Source organism: Aquarana catesbeiana, linkage group LG06 (genome assembly GCF_042186555.1).
Source record: "Aquarana catesbeiana isolate 2022-GZ linkage group LG06, ASM4218655v1, whole genome shotgun sequence".
Lineage (NCBI taxonomy): Eukaryota > Metazoa > Chordata > Amphibia > Anura > Ranidae > Aquarana > Aquarana catesbeiana.
Genome location: NC_133329.1, coordinates 228,953,498 through 228,973,145, shown reverse-complemented (window position 1 = coordinate 228,973,145; position 19,648 = coordinate 228,953,498). Strand labels below are relative to the sequence as shown.

The window sequence follows — 19,648 nt, the reverse complement described above, 5'->3', positions numbered from 1 at the left end:
GTATTCGGATCTGACCAAGCTCCCACTCCTCCAATGAACATCGGCACCTCAGTCAGGAGAGTTATGTACAGAGCAGCGTAAGGGGGGCAACTTCCTGAGCTCTCCTTCTCCCCGTACAGGGCAGTATAGCAGTGCGTGCAGGTACAGCTCTACAGATTTTAAAAGGAATGTGTGTATTTACTGTACATACTTCCACAGTACAGAATGTACTTAAATTACCTTTAAAGAGTCCAATTTTGTTGGGAAAAAAATAGGGATGCACCGAAATTTCGGCCACCGAAACATATCGGTCGAAAATGGCCCTTTCGGCAAAAAGCCGAAAGAGAATTCTTGCCGATTCTGGCGCTGAAAAAAGGGGTGGGGCCACCCCGCCGGGTGCCGCACATGTTTCATCCCGCGTGCCCCTCAGAGTCTTCCCTCCCTCCTCTCACTCCTGTCCTACACAGCCTCCCCAGTGCCCGGTAATGAATGTCACACTCACACGCTGTGTGTCAGAGATCTGAATCGCCGTGCAGCTGATGTAACGATGTCCCGCCTCCTAGACCGCCTCTTGTGATAGACGGCACTCTGATCCAATGCTAGGAATCATTGTGCTGTGCACCATAGGAGGCGGGACATGGGCTGCACGGCGATTCAGATCCAGCTCTGACACACAGTGACATTCATTACCAGGCACTGGGGAGGCTGTACATGATGGGCACTGGCAGGCTGCAGAACATGGGCACTGGCAGGCTGCACATGATGGGCACTGGCAGGCTGCAGAACATGGGCACTGGCAGGCTGTACATGATGGGCACTGGCAGGCTGCAGAACATGGGCACTGGCAGGCTGCTGCATCTGATGGGCATGGGCATTGGTGAGGCTGCATGGCATGAGCACTGGCGGGCTGCTACATATGGACACAGGCACTGGTGAGGCTGCATGACGGGCACAGACAGGCTGCTACAACTGACTGGTAGGCTGCATCTGACAGGCACTTGTGAAGCTGCATTTGATGGACACTGGTGAGGCTGCATTGATCTCCTGTACCGTGTCCCCAGTCTCTGACCATCTCCTGTACCGTGTCCCCAGTCTCTGACCATCTCCTGTACCGTGTCCACAGTCTCTGACCATCTCCTGTATAAAAATATTTTTTTTAAAACAGTCACTTTCGGTTTCGGTGCTGTTTCGTTATCGGTTTTTGGGATCAAGGAAGATTTATTTTTGGTATCGGTTTCGGCACCAAAAAACCAATTCGGTGCATCCCTAGAAAAAACATTCCTATCTGGGTAATCTATGTAAATTACAAGGATTTTAACAAACTTTGTTGCAGATTTCTACCTTTTGTTCTGAAGAAATAGCTGTTTCTCTTTGCCTATGTGCTCAGTGAGTCTAATGGGAGTGGTTCCATAATTATCAACCAGCTGCTGCACCTGCAGAGTTAATAAGGAAAATTGCTGCATCTGCATCCATTTAGACGTGATTTCCTATTGGGAGTATCTCACCAAAAATTATGTTTTTGTTGCAGGGGATGCCTGAAATCTGACTAGTCCAGAATTCTGGGAAAATCAGTGAGCCAATCACACAAGCAGGAAATTATGTTTCTGGGGGGGAGCCATATTGCATTTTTCAGAAAATTACAGAGCTGCAGATAGGAAAGGAAAGACAATTCATGAAATTTTAGCTGGGTACATATATCTGTATTTTTTCTTATCTCTCTCCAAAGCACTGAGTCCCAGGTGCCCCATTCCTCTGTTATCAGCATGATAACTTCTGACAAGTTCTCAGAGAGAGTTCACATCCTCTTTAACATTCAATTACAATATGAGTGGGGTTACAGTTCTGGCCTATGCTGGTGTGGTATTCTCCTGCAGTAGGAAATAGTAGACGATGACGGCAAATATATTATTTTACAATGCAAGCTGGATGATCTGATACGGGTTGGGACAGATGCCCAGCTCCAAGGTCAATGACCAATGGGCGTATCTCCCCCTTTGGACGACTATGTTGGGAATTGGGATTGTATGATGATATGTGGAGGAAGCTACACCCTGAAGAAAATGCCTATACATGCTATTCTAAAACACATAACACACTATCATGAATAGATTTGGCTTTGTGCTCAGATGATTTTATACCATATGTAGTGGATGTGAATATCGAACCTTGAGGTATCTCAGACCATTCACCTCTGTTAGTCACTTTAACATCAGGGCGTCAAGCATCTAATTTCGGCTCCCAGAGGCTTTCAGAGATAGGGAAAATTAGCAATAACTACTTTAGCTCAGCTATATCAGAATGGTATACTTAAATCCTTTGAAGATCTGAGGGGAGAGTTCTCTGTAGAAACCAATTGGTTTTACCAATTACTTCAATTGAGACATGCTCTACACGCCCAGTTTTCTTCTGCTAAGATATATTTTTCCCCTCTATCCCTGTCTTAGACAAAATAGTATGGGCAGGGTCAACAAATGGTCTTACCTCGGATACTTATAGGGTATTGTCAGAAGGATGCCTATTGAACTTCCCCATCCGTTCTCAGGCTGGTTGGGAGAAAGATATTGGTCCCATCTCTGAGGAGATTTGGGACAATGTTCTTAGGTTGTCTCTTTCTCCATCACACAGACTGACCCAGATTTTTATCCTTCATAGGGTCTATGCAGTTTCTCTGTGCAATTGGACTGAAATCTGAGCCAGCCTGTGCTAGATGCGGTAACACAGGTACATTAATACATCTTTTGTGGCGATGTCCAAAACTCCAAACATACTGGGTGGAGGCGATTGGTACCTTGAATGGGATATTGGATATTAACATCCTGGTTGAACCGCTTATATGTTTATTGGGTTACCGTGATAAGTCTATCTACACCTACCCTACTGGTAACACTATAAGACGTGCACATTTTGTTGCCCGTAGACAGATTGCTCTTAAGTGGACCTCTCCACATCCACCCACTGTGTCTGATTGGATTGTAGATCTCAATAGGATTATTCTCTTTGAAAAACATACATACTCCCTGAGGAACTCCATGAATAAGTTTGATGTTACCTGGTCTAGATGGCTTCAATCCATGACTTATGCCGCGTACACACGACCGTTTTTTCCGTCAATAAACTCTGACTGTGTTTCCGACGGAGTTCCACTGAAACGGACTTGCCTACACACGATCACACTAAAATCCGATCGTTTAGAACGCAATGACCTACGATGGGACTAGGAAAAGGTAATTCGTTTTTGGTCTGTCGGAATGGCATACAGACGAACGGTTTTCCTGATAGCATCCTTTGGACCTTTTCTGCCGGAAAGTCCGGTCATGTGTACGCGGCATTAGGTATCGTGTCAACCAATGCGTACTGTGTACTTCGTAATACTGGATATTATTATTACTTTTTTCTTCTCTTTTTTGTGTCATATATACTCCGAGTGAGCGGGGGGTGGTGGGATGGCGGGGTTTGTTGAAGGGGGGTGGTCTGTTGGGTTTTTTTTGGGGGGGGAGGGGGGTTGGTTTGGTGTGATTTTGTCTGTATTGTGTTAATGTTGTTTCCATATAAAATAATAAAAAGGATTTCATAAAAAAAAAAAATTACAATATGACTTGTGTCACAATTGTGTACCCTATATTATTTCTTTGCTATTGTTTTTTCCATGAGAGTGGAGTTACCCTTTAATCCTGACCCCTAATCCTGTATGATCAGAACTGCTTTTTTAGGGATTATAGACAATAGCTGCAAGGACTACAGCACCTCTGGAAATCAATGCATGCTCTGATCGCTTTTGAGAGGCATTTGACAGGTGGCAAATAGGCGATTTGTCACCTCAACACCTGTTTTAACCCTCTAAATTCAGCATCACTGTGCTGCTGCCGAATGCAGTGGCGCAATTCATTTGGGGGTATGCTTCTTGTTGCAGCCACAGCACGTGTATGATCTCTGTAGCTAAAGGCAGTGGGAGTGGTAACAACAAGGCTCAAATGCGTGCCTTTACCATCCCCCAACCTCACGCGTGAACAAGCCCTTGGTTCACATCTGTGCGGCTGTGTGTTGCGCATAGGGCAGCCCGTTTATTTCAAGGCTGTCCTACCCGCAGAGATGCAGGGAAATAAAGCCTGGTACACACAATCAGTTTTGTTTTTTTCGTTCAACCCAGCGGGCTGAATGAAAAAAAACTGAAGAGCTCCAAAGGAGCCGCTGTACTAACGATGTGATGTTAGTACAGCGATTTCCCCTGCTAAGCTATTGTGTTCTGACGGGGGGACGGTCCTCCCGCCAGAACACCTTTTACGGTCACGCCCTTTCGACAGAAGCCGGACGTTCGACCGGCTTCTGTTGGACCCGCTGCCGTACACACAGGCCAAATGTCAGCCGGTTTCTTTTGAATTGCCCAATACCACCCGATATTCGTCCTGTGTGTATGGGGCTTAAGTCCCTGACTCTTTTTTTTTTTGTTTATAAAGGTTGAAGGTTTTTTTTATCTTCATGCGTTCTATGCATGAAGGTAAAAAACCTACTCTATAGCAGCCCCCCTGAGCCTGGGTTCACACTGTAGCGATGCGGGAACCAGCGCAATTCCAGCACTGGTTCTCGCATCGCATCTCTACCGCAGGCAGTTCACACTGCCCTCTGTGAACCGCTGCAGGTGTCAATACAATGTTAATAACACCCACAGATCCATTCACAGATCGCAGTGCAAACTGTGGATACAAATAGGAATCGGAACGCATGGGGGAGAACACCCATGCGATCCGATTCCAGGGCGGGAAAGGAAAAAAAAAAAGTCCCTGCACCTTTTTTTGTGCGAATCCAATGCGAGTTCAGCCATACAACTCCATGGCTGAACTTGCATTGCACAGACATTGCATGCGATCAGCACCTCAGTGCGGGTGCGAATCACATGCAATGTCTGTGTTCGCTATAGTGTGAACCCAGGCTAATACTTACCTGACCCCGATCTTCCTCCAGAAATGTGCACGAGAGCCTCAGATCTCCAGGGACTCCCTCCTCATTGGCTGAGATGACAGCGGGAGCCATTGGCCACAGCCAGTGAGCCAATAAGGAGAGAGAGGGTGTGTGGCCAAGCCGTGACTCTGTGTGAATGGACATGCAGAGCCACAACTCAGGAGTGAGCCTGCTCTGGTACCCCCATTGCAAGCTGCTTGCTCTGGGGGCAGGAGCACCGGCGGGGACCCAGGGAAGATTGGGGCTACTCTGTGCAAAAATACTGCACAGAGCAGGTAAGTATAACATGTTTGGGTTATTTAAAAAAAAAATGTAAAAATTGTACTGCACCAAACATGCACCGTGTTTGCCAATGTGTGGGGGTACTATTAAGAATCAATGGCACTCCTGTGTGTCTACTAAAGAGCAACACATTGGGAACACATATGATTTTGTATGCATCCCTGACACGCAGTAATGTGAATCAAGCATTAGACTGGGGTGTTTCAAGCCTGAAATACTTTTTAAGGACGCTGAGACTGGAACAAAGGTTGAGAAACACTGATCTATAGCGCTCCCCGATTTATAGTGTCCTTCGATCTATAGCGTCCTCCGATCTATAGCGCTCCCCAGTCTATAGTGTCCTCCGATCTATAGCGCTCCCCGATCTATAGCGTCCTCCGATCTATAGCGCTCCCCGATCTAGTGTCCTCCGATCTATAGTGCTCCCCGATCTATAGCATCCTCCGATCTATAGCGCTCTGCTTCGGCTCTTCCTAAGCTGCTACATAAAAAGCTGGGTAGAGAGGGGAGAAGAAGAGGAGCTGCAGACAGTAGATATTCCTAAGAAAAGAGGACTATGATGTACAAGGAAGGTGCGGGATTACTTTCTGAAATGTCAATTCCCTAGTAAGGTGACACAAGGGCTCTTTCACACAGGTGGCTGGGGGGTAAAGAAAAAAAAAAAAAAAAAGACAGCTGAGCTGTGGTTTTACCACCCCCTGACCACCCACCCAAATCTTAACATTACAGCCTCTGTTCACATGCCATGGTGTGTTATTTTTAAGCAGCATTGCCTGTGAAACTCACCCACTGAGATGAATGCGGCACGGTGCAGTAATGCAGCAGTTACAGTGTTAATGCATGCTCATCACCCCACTGAATAGCAATCTGAACGCAGATTCCTTTTCAGTGGGCCCTGCAAGTGTGAAAGCCCCAAACTCCCACACGTGTGCACTGGAGCCCATTCATTCTGGTACAAAGACATGCAGACACTGTACACTGTGCACAAACCCTCTGCTACAATATAAAGCCTTCATATCAGCTATTTTTTAAGTAATCCGCTTGTAATCAGATGTACGATGTACCATGTAATGTGATACCTAGATACATCTACTATCACCATGGGAGTCAGCAAAACTAAACCAGTCATCACCACCATTCGGTGTTCCATTTCCTTACCAATCAGGATCTCCGTTCTGCTCAGTGACACGTGGCTCTGCGTGTTTCTGACATGTAGCACGCAGAGCCACGCCCCCTCCTCGCTCAGCGGTACACACCCGTGTTCTGTCAGTACATAAAAGCAGCATTGTGATTGGATGTGACGTTTCTATGCCATAAATATGATCAGATGTGGGTGGGCTTCTAGGAGAAGGAAGCGGAAGCTGTGTTGTATAAGTATAGTATAGTATACACGGCGTGGGACGAATGTTGTGTTATCAGATGTAAAGCGGTGGACGAGATGTGACACTTTAAATAGCAGTTTTGTTTGTGAGAGCATAGGACGAGGATGTTAGTTTTCCTCCATTCGCCCCTTCTGAGGAGCGACACCCCGCCTCCCATTACATGAACTGTGAGGAACTCCATCAAATTACTGATTTCTTTCACTGTGAAGTCTGTTTAACCCCTTGCTGTCGTCTTCCTTTGGCCCTCCCAAGTATTTTTTTTTTTAACACAGAGAATGGGAGACAGCATCCCGATGATATAATTGGCTGGCACAGCGCATGATTGCAAACCTTGGCTGGGAGCGCTCAGTGACATCTCAGTGGGCAACTGGGCATTAAGGCTCATCCACCATGCCGCTGCACATATGTGTTACATGGACAACAAGAGCTTAAAATGGAACTAAACCTTCCTGTCTTACAGTCGAGGAAGCTGCCATCTTGGCCTCTGATTGATTTGCAATTGCCATGGCTTTACTCATGTGATAAGTTATGTCTATGGGTGTAGGATTGTATATATCTTTTTTTTTTTTTTTTTTTTTTACCCTTCTATTGGTTGAATTGGATGGACTTATGCTTTTTTTTTTTCAACCACGCTAACTATGTAGTTATGACACCAGCCATTTGATGGTTTGACAGTTCAGTTGAGAGTATAAGCAACTGACAGTTATCATTCATGACATGCCTTAAATGCATATTCGGAATCCAACCTACCCGATCCCGCCAACACTTCACGTGGCTAATCACAGGCAGTGAGATGTTTCCTGATCTGTGCATCTGCAGATTGGGAAATGTCTCACTGCAAGCCCATTCCTAATAACCAACATATTTCTTTGTGTTCTCAACCAAACTGTTAAACCATCAAATGGCTGGTGTCGTAACTCATAACTGACCATGTGCCGCACCACGGCAACTGCAGATCAAAAACAGACCAAGATGGCTGCTTCCTTGACTGTAAGACAGGAGGGTTTAATTCTGCTTTAACTTTTCCCCAAAAGTTATATTCAAGGCATGCCATGAGTTATACTGTAACTGTTGCAGTTACTATTGTGCTTACATTATCTTACAGATAAAAAAAATAAATGTGTGATAGCTAATTACATGTGTTTTAGTTATGCTTAAGGGTCTTGTGCCAATAATGGCTTTTGTTTGCAACCTCATACATGTCTACAGAAATAGAAAACCTTAGTCGGTTGCCGACCATAAAAAAAAGAAAAAAAAAAAAAATTATAATTTTTTTTTTTTTTTTTTTAATATAAATAAAGAGTCCAGAGGATTGCTGCACTTAAAAACTTTGTTTATGTGTTCAAAGATTTGTAAAGTTACATCTCAGAAAGTATTCAAAAAGATTTCCGTTTTGGGCTTACATGCTTACACACTTCCTCAGATCAGAACACAATCACATTCTGTGTGTGTGTGTTTTTTTTAATATATAAAACACACGTGAAATGACTCATAGACAGCTGCTAAGGCCGAGTTCACACTGGAACCGGCTGTGGATCGCACAGGAGTGCTGTGCATCCCTGTTCCCCGTTTCAGCCTTGAAATGGAGCCAAAGACGCACAGCGTTTCCGTGCAGTGCGCTCTGCAGCCGCAACAGAGATATGTGAACCGGCTCCATAGGGAGCCAGTCACATTCTCCTGCTATGCGAATTGGATGCAGGGAAACCCGCATCTAATTTGCATAGGTGTGAACCCAGCCTTATACAAAAAAAAACTTTAAAATAGGTAAATATATAAGGTAAATGCAGCACTAATACACTCAATGATCAATAAAGCAAGTGATATAAAAATTGTGTGAAAAAGAAAAAAAAAGCAAAATCTCAAAATTTCATTGAAGGAAAACAAAGTGAAGAAAGAAAACTAAAGTGAAGTCCCAATAAGAAAAAGGTCCATATATTGATCAATGAATGCCCGTTCAGATAGGAATAATAATTTGCAATGAGGAAATCCTTCATAAAAGTGCTTCCAGCTCCACACCCAGGTAAGAAAATGATCTGCTTACCAGAACGCAATGATCACTGGTCAGCGATCTCACCAAACATAGGGAATGATTAGGTCTCCCCAGGACCTTTAAAGGATTGCCTGGAAGTGTAGCTGCCGATGGTGCTCAAAAAACATAAAAAAGAAGAAAAGCTCCCATAGTATAATACTGTATATAAGTATTGGTAGTTTTCTGTGCTAGACTTTAACAGCTGTTAACATCCAAAGTCCAACACAAAAAACTTAAGATAAACAAGATGAGAGCAACACTAATACACTCAGTGAAAAACCAAAAAAACTTTTTTTTTTTTTTTTTTTAAGGTGAAAACAAGAAGAAAACTTAAGCAAAGTCCCACAATTTTCAACTTCAGTTCCAGGCAATCTGTTAATGGTCTTTGTGTTTGGTGAGATCACTGATTGGTGATCATGGCATTCTGGTAAGCAGATCATTTTCTCACTTGGGTATGGAGCTGGAAGCACTTTAATTGAAGGATTTCTTCACTGCAAATTATCACCCTTATCTGGATGGGCGTTCACTGTTCAATATATGGATGTTAATCCCATTGGGACTTTGCTTTAGTTTCCTTTTACCTTGCTTTTCTTTTTTGAACATTTTGGGACTTTGCCAGAGCCACAACTGCCAACAAGACCTTTGAAAAGACATGTGGAGATGTCAACAGCCCGAAGGGAAGCCACGTGTACTGTAAATTAAGCCGGCCTACAGAGAAGTGGAGAAACTGTTGGAAATCTGCTGCCACAGGAACATGAGATCTAAGGAAACCAGCCAGTCTCCTGATTGGACCGACTGCTGGATTGTGGACAGCGTCTCCAACTTGAACCTTTCTTTTTTGATAAAACGGTGGGTCAGATGTATGACGAGCCTCCATGCACCGTTTTTCTTTTGGACCATAAAGAGAGGAGAGTAAATTCCCATGCCTCGCTGGTTGTCTGGGACAGGGATAGCAGCGCCTTGTTCCTATAAAGATTCTACGTAGGCTAATAGAATCAGCCTTTATTCTACTGAGGCCGGAAGAGAGGTAGGAACAGTAGGTAGGAGCCTGAGTCTGGGAGCTCTGCTGAAGGCCTGGGCATGGCCTGAAGAGACTGTTTTGATGGTCCAGAAGTCTTGGTTTGAGGCCGCCCAGACGTGCCGAAAGTGGAGAAGGCGAGCCCCCATTTGGCCTGTCTGAGCGGGCCCAATTTCAAAAGGACTTGGTCAGTTCCCTCTCTCCCATCGAACCGCTCTTGGCGGATTTCTTGAAGGATGACTGCCTTGACTTCCAGGATCTGGATAATTCACGGACATGCTTTCCTGGTACTGTTTCCTTGGGAATGTTCTCTGGCCTTGCAAATGCCGGTCCTGAGGGAGGAACCCCAACTTACTTCCGGTGGCCTGGGTTATGGCGTTATCCAATTTGTTGCCAAAAAGGAAGACCCTTCAATAGGAATTCGGTACCTGTTTAGATGCCGGGTCAGCCAGCCACGGGCGGAGCCACAGGGCACGCTTGGCGGTGACGGCTGAAAGCATAACCCGGGCCACCAGACGGATGGTATCAATAGAGGCCTCCCCCAGAAAGGCAGATGCTAGTCTCAACTCCTGGATGGGCGAACTCCTGGCCAATTCTTCCGAGACATTCCTAAGTGTCTCGTCCACATTATCTGTCCTGATTTCCATGGCTTTTGACATTGCAGCCAGAGCTAAAGCTGGCTTGCAGGCCATACCTGCTGTAAGGTAAACCCTTTTTAGGTCAGATTCAATCCATCTGTCCAAGGCGTCCCTAAAAGAGACCGCATCTTCCAAGGGAAGGGTCATATGTTTGACCAGCCTCATCACGACTGCATCCACAAGCGGAGCCGATTCCAAATGCTTGACCACTTCCTCTTCGAAGGGATAAAGCCCCAGAACTTTTGACAGCATGGAGTTCTTTTTCTCCACCTTGCCCCATTCATCTGTGATGACTTCACATAGTTCAGTAAGAAACGGAAAGTTGACACGTTCCTCTTTCAATAGTTTGAAATACTTCCTTTGCTTGGAAGGGGCAGCCACTGGCTTTTCCCAATTTAAAGCTTCTCTGATGGCTTTAACCAAGGGAGACCGCAGAGCAAAATCAAACCCCACACAGGGATCTTTCCCTTCTAAGTCACTATACGAGGGAGCAGCCGATGAGTGGCTTGGCAGAGAGGACTCCCATGTGTCCTGAAGTTGTGTCACCCTCACTGATGAGCGTAGCGGCTCTGCAGGAGGATCGTGGGTCTGGCTGGTCTCAATCCTTCTCAGAGACTCCTTAACAACTCTTTTGACCAGGGATTTTAGCTGCTGGTCTCTACCACCTCTTTCGCCTGCTGCTTTGGCATAACAAAGGTCACATAGGGATTTTTCCACAGGTACTTGGGACATACACCCCAGCAGACACATTCAGCTGAGCGGCTGGAGTGAGCCGTGGAAGACGTCCTTGCTGCGGTGCCTCAATCTTGAGGGTGAACTGTGGTGCCTAGATCTGGAAGTGGAGTGCCGGCGTTGTGATTTTGAAGAGTCACTTCCTCTGCAAGAGCTGCGCTGTTGTTCGGACCTAGAAGGGCTGACAAAAAAGAGATACAGAGAAAACACAATTAGGAGAAACAGTGGTCATGATGACCTCCAGCAACCCCCCCCCCCCCCCAGCTGGTAACACCCGGAGGGGACATCCCTCTAAGTACCTGCTGCAAGAGGGCTGGCTACAGGCAGGCGGCGATGAATCCATGGTCCTGGGGGTTTCCACCGGAGCTGGAAGAAGCAGCTGTGTCAGTACAAAGGACAGAATACGGGCTGCCTCACTTGTCCCATGGGAACCACTTACCAGGCACAGGACAGAGGCTAGGGGAAGCCGCTATAAGCCCGCAAGCATTCCCAAAGCTTGCAGTCTTTTCCCCTGTTTAAAAAGGGCGCCCCTGTGACGTCACCGCAGCGCTAGTGCACATGCACGATTGCCGTGATTTTGACGACAATGCGCATGCAGGAACCAAGGCTCATTCCTGTGCCGTACTCGAGAATGCGCAGAATGGCCGTGGGAATGAAACAGGAAGCCCCAACGCCTGTCAGCCACGCTGCACCCGGCAGACATGGGGGGAATAACACACAGGTGAAAGGCACAAAAACTGCTGCCAAACATAACCAGGAAAGGTCTCGCTGCTCCCAACACGATCGTCTCCTAGGCCCAGGTAAGATGAATAAGCCGGATTTCAAGGGCGATAGGTCCACCCACTAGTAGATGGGCTATGGCAATGCGCAGCTTTCCTGCCAGTGGCTAGGTCTCTAGCTTCTTCCAGTGCCCACTCCATACCTTGTTAGTAGCTAGGACTTATCGGAGTATTGCGACTCTTCTTCCCCAGGGTCGCAGCTCGGCCAATCCTGATCGTGGGAGGAGACTCTTCGGGTAGGAAGACCATCAACTAGGTCTTTCGGAGGAGGACAAAAAAAGAACATGGCCGCTGGCTGGGAGCACAGATTTATGGGAGTAGAGTCCTATAGGGTAGTAGTGGAGGCGGGACTAAACTCACATGTTGCTGCCATGGAATTTGTCAGGAAAAATGGTTTGTATACCTGTGTGAGATAAGTGGCTTGCAGCAGCAGAATGAGCTGTCCCATGTGGGTTTATAAATGGGAGAGCATACATGGCTGGGATCTTTCATTTCACTCTCCCTTTACATGGGACAGCTCACTCTACTGCTGCAAGCTGCTGATTATACACAGGTATACATCTTTCGTTCTTCTCATGCACTCTCTTGTGCCTGGTTATGTTTTTTATATTCACACTTTTTCACATTTCCCCTTTTCTTTTAGGGATTGCTTTATTTGACATCCCTTTTCACATTGTACACATTCCTCCTTGGCCCTTATCCATCTTACCATCGCAACAGGTTGGTTCATACATGCTTTCAATTATATACTTCATGATTATTTTGTCAATGTAGCAATGTTTAATTATATACATATATTATAGTTGACACCTGAACAGATCATTTAGGACCTCCAAGGTCACTCATTTCCACCCATGCCATGTCTGCCTCTCGTTGTTCCTTGGTCAGGATTTTTGGTTGGCTCAGCTCCGTTCCCAAGCATATATTGCTGCCATCCTCGGTGAACACAGGCACCCAGGTCTTGCCGATTTGGTAAGCATGGTATCTTTTCCTTTTTCTATAAGGCCCCTCTTACCGTTTGTCCATCATTTATTCATGTGTTACATTACCTTTTTGGTCAGTCATTTCCAGATATATTCTACATGCATCCACCCCTGAAGAGCGAGTCACATCTCGCAAAACGCGTCGGGTGTTATGTATACGCATGTATTTCTAATGCAATGCGATCTTTAACCATGTACAACTGTATCGGCTATGACTTCTGTTTATGCTACTTTTTAACCATTTAAGGACAGAGCCTCGTTTTGAGAGTTGGTGTTTACAAGTTAAAATCTTTTTTTTTTTTTTTTGCTAGAAAATTACTTAGAACCCCCAAACATTATATATATATTTTTTTCAACACCCTAGAGAATAGAATGGCGGTCGTTGTAATACCTTATGTCATACCGTATTTGCGCAGCGGCCTTACAAGCGCACTTTTTTTTATATTTTAAAAGATAATGTTACGCTGAGTAAATTGTTACCCAACATGTCACGCTTCAAAATTGCGCCCGCTCGTGGAATGGTGACAAACTTTTACCCTTAAAAATCTCCATAGGCGATGTTTAAAAAATTCTACAGGTTGTTTTGAGTTACAGAGGAGGTCTAGGGCTAGAATTATTGCTCTTGCTCTAACAATCGTGGTAATACCTCACATGTGTGGTTTGAACACCGTTTTCATATGTGGGTGCGGCTCCTGTATGCGTTCGCATCTGCACGCGAGCTCGGCAGGATGGGGTGCGTTAAAATTTTTTACTTTTTTTTTTTTTTTCTTATTTATTTTACTTTTTATTTTTACACTGTTCTCTTTTTTTTTTTTTTTTTTTTTTTTAAATTTCACTTTTATTGTAAACATCCCTTGTAATAGAAAAAAAGCATGACAAGACCTCTTAAATATGAGATCTGGGGTAAAAAAAAAGACCCCAGATCTCATATTTACATTAAAATGCAATAAAAATAAAAATAATGTTGTTTGAAAAAATAAAAATAAAATTGTCTGTCAGTATTTTCTGATAACATGTTGCATTCATCTTGCCATCAATTTTCACTTTGCCTTTAGCGCTCACCCCCCCACAGAGAAATATATTTGCGAACCACCACCATGCTTCACAGTAGGGATGAGCCTGATGTTCGAGTCGAACGCAAGTTCGACTCTAACATCGGGTGTTCGGTGAACAATATGCGGTGTTTGTGGCAAATTCGAAAGCCGCCGGAACACCGTTAAAGTGGAGGGCCACCCTAAAATAAAAAATAGCATGAAAAATCCTAAAATAATTAAAAAAAAAAACATTTGAAAAAAAATGTTTTAAACTTACCTGAACCCCTGTTGCTAGGCAGTCTTCCTAATCTGCCTCTTCCTATTCCGCAGCGTGTCCTGCTCCTCGGTGAGCGGCTCTGTTGCCTTCTGGGAACTGTGTGTGTTCCCAGAAAACCACGGGGCCATTCACAGAGCACCGCGCCGCTCGCGCATGCGCAGTAGGAAACTGGCAGTGAAGCCGCAAGGCTCCACTGCCTGTTTCCCTTAGTTAGGATGGCGGTGCTGGGACCCGAGAGCCGAGGGACGGGTCGGCCTCGGGCGGCCGACATCGCGGGCACCCAGGACAGGTAAGTGTACTTATTTAAAGTCAGCAGCTACAGTGTTTGTAGCTGCTGACTTTTTTTAAAAAAAATTCCTGGCCGGAATCCCGCTTTAAAGTCTATGGGACACTAACATGAAAAATCAAAAGTGCTCATTTTAAAGGCTTATATGCAAGTTATTGTCATAAAAAGTGTTCAGGGACCTGGGTCCTGCCCCAGAGGACATGTATCAATGCAAATTATTTTTTTTGAAAACGGCTGTTTTTTTGGGAGCAGTGATTTTTTTTTAATGCTTAAAGTGAAACATTGAAAATGAACTATTCCTTTAAATATCGTGCCCGGGGGGTGTCTATATTATGCCTGCAAAGTGGCGCATTTTTCCCATGTTTAGAACAGTACCACAGCAAAATGACATTTCTAAAGGAAAAATTGTAATTTAAAACTGATTGCGGCTGTAATGAATTGTTGGCTCTCAGCAATCTAGATAAAACTCATTGAAAAAAAGAGCATGGGATTCCCCCAGTCCATTACCAGGCCCTTTGGGTCTGGTATAAATAATAAGGGGAACCCCGAACCGAAATAAAAAAAAAAGTTCCGTGAGGGTCCCCCTAAAATCCATACCAGGCCCTTCAGGTCTGGTATGGATTTTAAGGGGAACCCTTCGCCAAATTTTTTTAAAAAAACGGCGTAGGGCCCCCCCCCCCAAATCCATACCAGAGCTGATTTTAAGGTGTACCCTGCGCCAAATTTTTTTTTTTAAATGGCGTAGGGGCCTCCCCAAAATCCACACCAGACCCTTATCCGAGCACACAACCTGGCAGGCCGCAGGAAAAGAGGGGGGATGAGAGAGCGCCGCCCCCCTCCTGAACTGTACCAGGCCACATGCCCTCAACATGGGGAGGGTGCTTTGGGGTCTGACCCCAAAGCACCTTGTTCCCATGTTGATGGGGACAAGGGCCTCATCCCCACAACCCCCACGGTGGTTGTGGGGGTATGTGGGTGGTGGGGCTGATCGGAGTCTGGAAGCCCCCTTTAACAAGGGGACCCCCAGATCCCGGCCCCCCCCCCCCCCTGTGTGAATTGGTCATGGGGTACCACGTACCCCTACCATTTCACAAAAAAAGTGTCAAAAATGGTAAAGACAAGAGACAGCTTGGGACCAATCCTTTATTAAAAAATAAAAATGTACCACAATGTCCATTCATCTTTTATCACACTGCCCGATGGACCGAAAAAGGAAAAAATAAATTGTTATTTAAAACTGATTGCGGCTGTAATGAATTGTAGGGTCTCGGCAATCTAGATAAAACTCATTGAAAAAAAGAGCATGGGATCCCCCCAGTCCATTACCTGGCCCTTTGGGTCTGGTATGAATATTAAGGGGAACCCCAAACCAAAATTAAAAAAAAAAATTCTTCTGTGCATTTCCACATATTGGCAATGGTAAGTCTCACTGCTACCAGGATATGTGATACTATTGTTCTTTAGCAATGTGGGTATATATCTAGATTTAATCCTAATAATGCTGTTGCCGGTGTCAGTTCTGCCAAATTACCTGTAAGTTCTGCAATAAAGGAGGAAACTGAATTCCAAAAACTTGAAAGATTCTTGCATGACCAAAGAATATGGTATAGGTTTCCTACTAATTCCTCACATCTCCAGCAGATGGGAGAGGTGGAAGGGAATATTTTGGATAATCTGTAAAGTGTCAGGTACCATCTGTTAAGAATTTTTTGTGAATTATCCCAATGTTCTATACATGAGGATGCTGTACTAGTGATCAGTAGGGCTTTATGCCATTGTTCCCATGTAAAGGTTTGTGAAAGGTTCTTTTCCCATTTTAACATGTTGGGATTTTTTTCTTCTGGGGGAAAAAGGGGAGAGAAGGTTTTAGAAAAGCCTAATTCCTCTTACTTTTTGAAATTTGTGATGTGTGAAATATTGCCATATTTCTGTTGGGATATCAATTTTGTCAGAAAGGATTATATTTTTAAGAGATGCACATTTGCTGAATTTCCCTTCCACTATGTTCTTGAAGTGTGCTGGTAGGCAATTAAAAGTTTGGAAGCCTTGTTTGGTCCATTCTTTTGTTGATTGACATATTTTACAGTAGTCTATTATTCTTGTGGGGAATGCTATTTTAGCGAGCAAGTTTTTAATTGCCATTTTAACCTGTGTGTGTCACCTTGTGTGTCTGTACCAAGGTCAAACACTCCAGGGTATGTAAACTTTTTATCAGGGCCATTTGGGCGATTTTTGTTATCATTGTGATATAAAAAGAAGCCAAACAAGTATGTGAAATGAAATGGTTTCATATGATCGCTATCCTTTAAAAAATAGTTTTTTGCAACAATCAGTCATATTTTCAAAACTGGGTGCAATCGTCACCAAGCGTCAGCAAGATTGCACCCTGTTTGGTGGTTGCCAGTACATCCAAGCTGTTCTTAAGGGGGCTGCACAACCTTATGAGCTTATTGACGTCTGTGCCTTTTCTGAACACATGGCAATATGCCATGTCAAATGCGCTGCAAATGCGCATATGCGCATCGTACTTGCGTTGTCATTACATGTTAAACTACAAACTCTGAATGAACCCTCTGCACACTGCTATACACCTTTTCCAGCAAACTATGCAGTGAAGAACTGAGATTTTTAGTTCACACGTATTGCAATACATATTTAAGCTGGCCAGCTGCTTCAAAGTTTTCCCTTTTATGGCCGGTCTTACTCTTCTTTGCCACTGCAAATGCTACGGCGGACACAATGCCAACATTTATTTGTGTGCCCCATGTTGGCAATGTGTCCACCGGAGCATTTGCAGTGTCAAAGCAAAGTAGGACTGGCCCTAAGAGGAATTACTTTGATGCAGCTGGCCAGCTTAAACATGTATTGCAATATGTGGGAACTAAAAATCTCTGTTTATCATTGCATAGTTTGCTGGAAAAGGTGTATAGCAGTGTGCAGAGGGTTCATTCAGCATTTGTAGTATTAACGTGGTCACACCCCTTTAGCACCTGAAAGATTATATACTGTACATGCACAAGCTATTGGGATTTGAGCACCGGTATATCATGGTTTTGTCATTACATTTTAAAGGCACCCCAAGCATGGGTAGCAGGCATGCATTTGCCGTGCAACAAAGGCACTGCAAACGCACCAAAAGGTACAGTAAAAATGCACCACCTTCGACACCAAAAAAAAGTTCTGGAGTTTCTTTGGAGCAATTGTCTCGCATAGGACAGCCCATCCAAGTGAAACGCAAAGTAAACGCATGCAGGAATGTGAGTTCCCACTATGTGGAGATGTGAATGGGGCCTGACTGCTGAGTGTCTCTGTCCACTCCCTCCTATGTACCTGTGCAAAGCTAGCCATACACTATGCAATCTGATTGTACAATTTACTTTTGATTTACAAGAACTATGGAACAGGGGGACCCACCTGAATAATCCATTCAATTTGTATCAGATAAGCTCTTGCAATACATAGCTGATGGCACATCTAAAGGAGCTTGTACAGAAATTGGTTGGAAATGGCAATGAGGGAGGTGTGGACCAGAGTGGTGAACACGACCTATCACACCCTCTTCTGTGATCTGGCAAGCCAGTGCATGCTGGGATATGATCTACAGGAAGTCATGGAATCAACAAGCATTTTTAAAATTCCAAATGGACAGATGAAAATTGAAAGTTTCTATAGATGAGGTAAGTGAGAGATGAGCACATAGTGGTAGCCGGGGCAGATGAACTTAAAAAAATGCTTCTATTTTTTATGAAAAGTGAAATTCTGTCTGAAAAGGTGAACTTAGTCGTACGGAGCGGCTCACAGCAGGGGTCTGGGGCGTTCCTGTTCACCGTTTCAGGTCCAATTCGGTCCGAATTTTGGGCTGAATTCAGACCTGAAATGGACCAGAAGACGCAACGGGACTCCTGTGCAATTAATTCCGAAGCTGCTGCGAGGATGTGTGAACCGACTCCATTAAAAGCCGGTCACAATCACCTGACATGCGAATTGGATGCAGGGAAACCTGCATTCCAATTTGCAATAGTGTGAACCCAGCCTAAAGCCTAAGTTAAGTCAAAATGAAAAAGCAAAAATGAGCTCAAAGAACATTAATAGTAAGTAATCTGATGTATTTCTTCTGCTGCTGGCTCCTGAATTCAGTGAAATTCATGGAAACCCTCCCTTTACCCATCACTGCAATCTTCTGGTTCGGTGGGGCATAATAGGACCTGTGGCGGGCACTCACCAAAAACTATGCCTGCCCTTTCTTTTCAGCTCTTCCATCCATAGCAGCTGTATTATAGCTTCTATGAATAAAACGTGATCTGTGAATGGAGGAGGCAGATCCTTCTTTCACCTACCCTTCCTTCATTCATAGATGTGTGTGGGTGTCCTTGAATAAACTTTAACCGCTTACTGTCCGGCCTATAGTAAAATGATGGCCAGGTGGGACATTCGCCGTTCTGGGTAGATGTCATATGACACAGCAGGTGACAGATAAGTGTACCGGCCCGCTGCCGGTACGATGTGATCGCTGTGTCCAATCATAGCAGAATACATGATGCCATTTATGCCATTCATTGTGAACTATTGTATTGATCTTTGTGATTGGTCACAGTAATCACATAGTACAGACAGGGCCAATCACAGCCCATCTGTACCATGTGATTAGCTGTGGCTAATCACAATAGTAAACGCTAAATTAATGGATTTCATTAAGAAAAAATGGTTGCTTATAACAGTTCACTGTTAAAAACAATCATCATAGTGTGTTTAAAAAAAAAAAAAAAGAAAAAAAAAAATCCTGATCACCTTCCCGGAGTAATACAGAGTTACTATGGTACAGTATGTAAAACAAAATCTTAAAAAGTAATAAAAAAAATTTTTACTTTTTTTTTTTAACATACTGTCACATACCAGTTACATAATGATCCTGTACTGCACTGGTGACAGTATGTAAAACAAAATTGTGAAAAAAAAAAAAAAACATTTTAACCTCTCCAAAAAATTGTAACAAAATATTACAACTTCAAAAAACTCACCATAGCCCTTACTAAATATCTTGGACTGTTTACTTTTCAAAAAAAGGAGTCATTTTGAGGGATATTTGTACTCTCCTGGCATTTTCAGGCTTCAAGAAATGAGAGAGGCTGTCAATAAATCAGAATTGATCAATTTTCATATATACAGTATCTCACAAAAGTGAGTACACCCCTCACATTTTTGTAAATATTTTATTATATCTTTTCATGTGACAACACTGAAGAAATTACACTTTGCCACAATGTAAAGTAGTG

At 44.2% G+C, this 19,648-nt stretch overlaps 2 protein-coding genes across 3 annotated transcripts in view; both read right to left on the bottom strand.

Annotated features, from left to right (window-relative positions):
• The window catches only part of LOC141146617 (protein-lysine N-methyltransferase EEF2KMT-like), a 107,296-nt gene extending 100,843 nt beyond the window's left edge, over positions 1-6,453 (bottom strand). For both annotated transcript variants that reach the window (XM_073633009.1, XM_073633010.1), the window contains exon 1: positions 6,376-6,453. The gene's annotated coding sequence lies outside the window, so the exon portion shown is untranslated. The remainder of the gene's footprint in view (positions 1-6,375) is intronic.
• A 4,631-nt stretch (positions 6,454-11,084) lies between these two features.
• Positions 11,085-19,648, bottom strand: part of LOC141148056 (ectonucleotide pyrophosphatase/phosphodiesterase family member 7-like) — a 185,960-nt gene continuing 177,396 nt past the window's right edge. The window contains exons 7-8 of the mRNA XM_073635210.1: positions 11,316-11,395; positions 11,085-11,197 (exon numbers count right to left, since the gene is read on the bottom strand). Of these exons, the coding sequence (XP_073491311.1) occupies positions 11,085-11,197; positions 11,316-11,395 (193 nt within the window). The remainder of the gene's footprint in view (positions 11,198-11,315; positions 11,396-19,648) is intronic.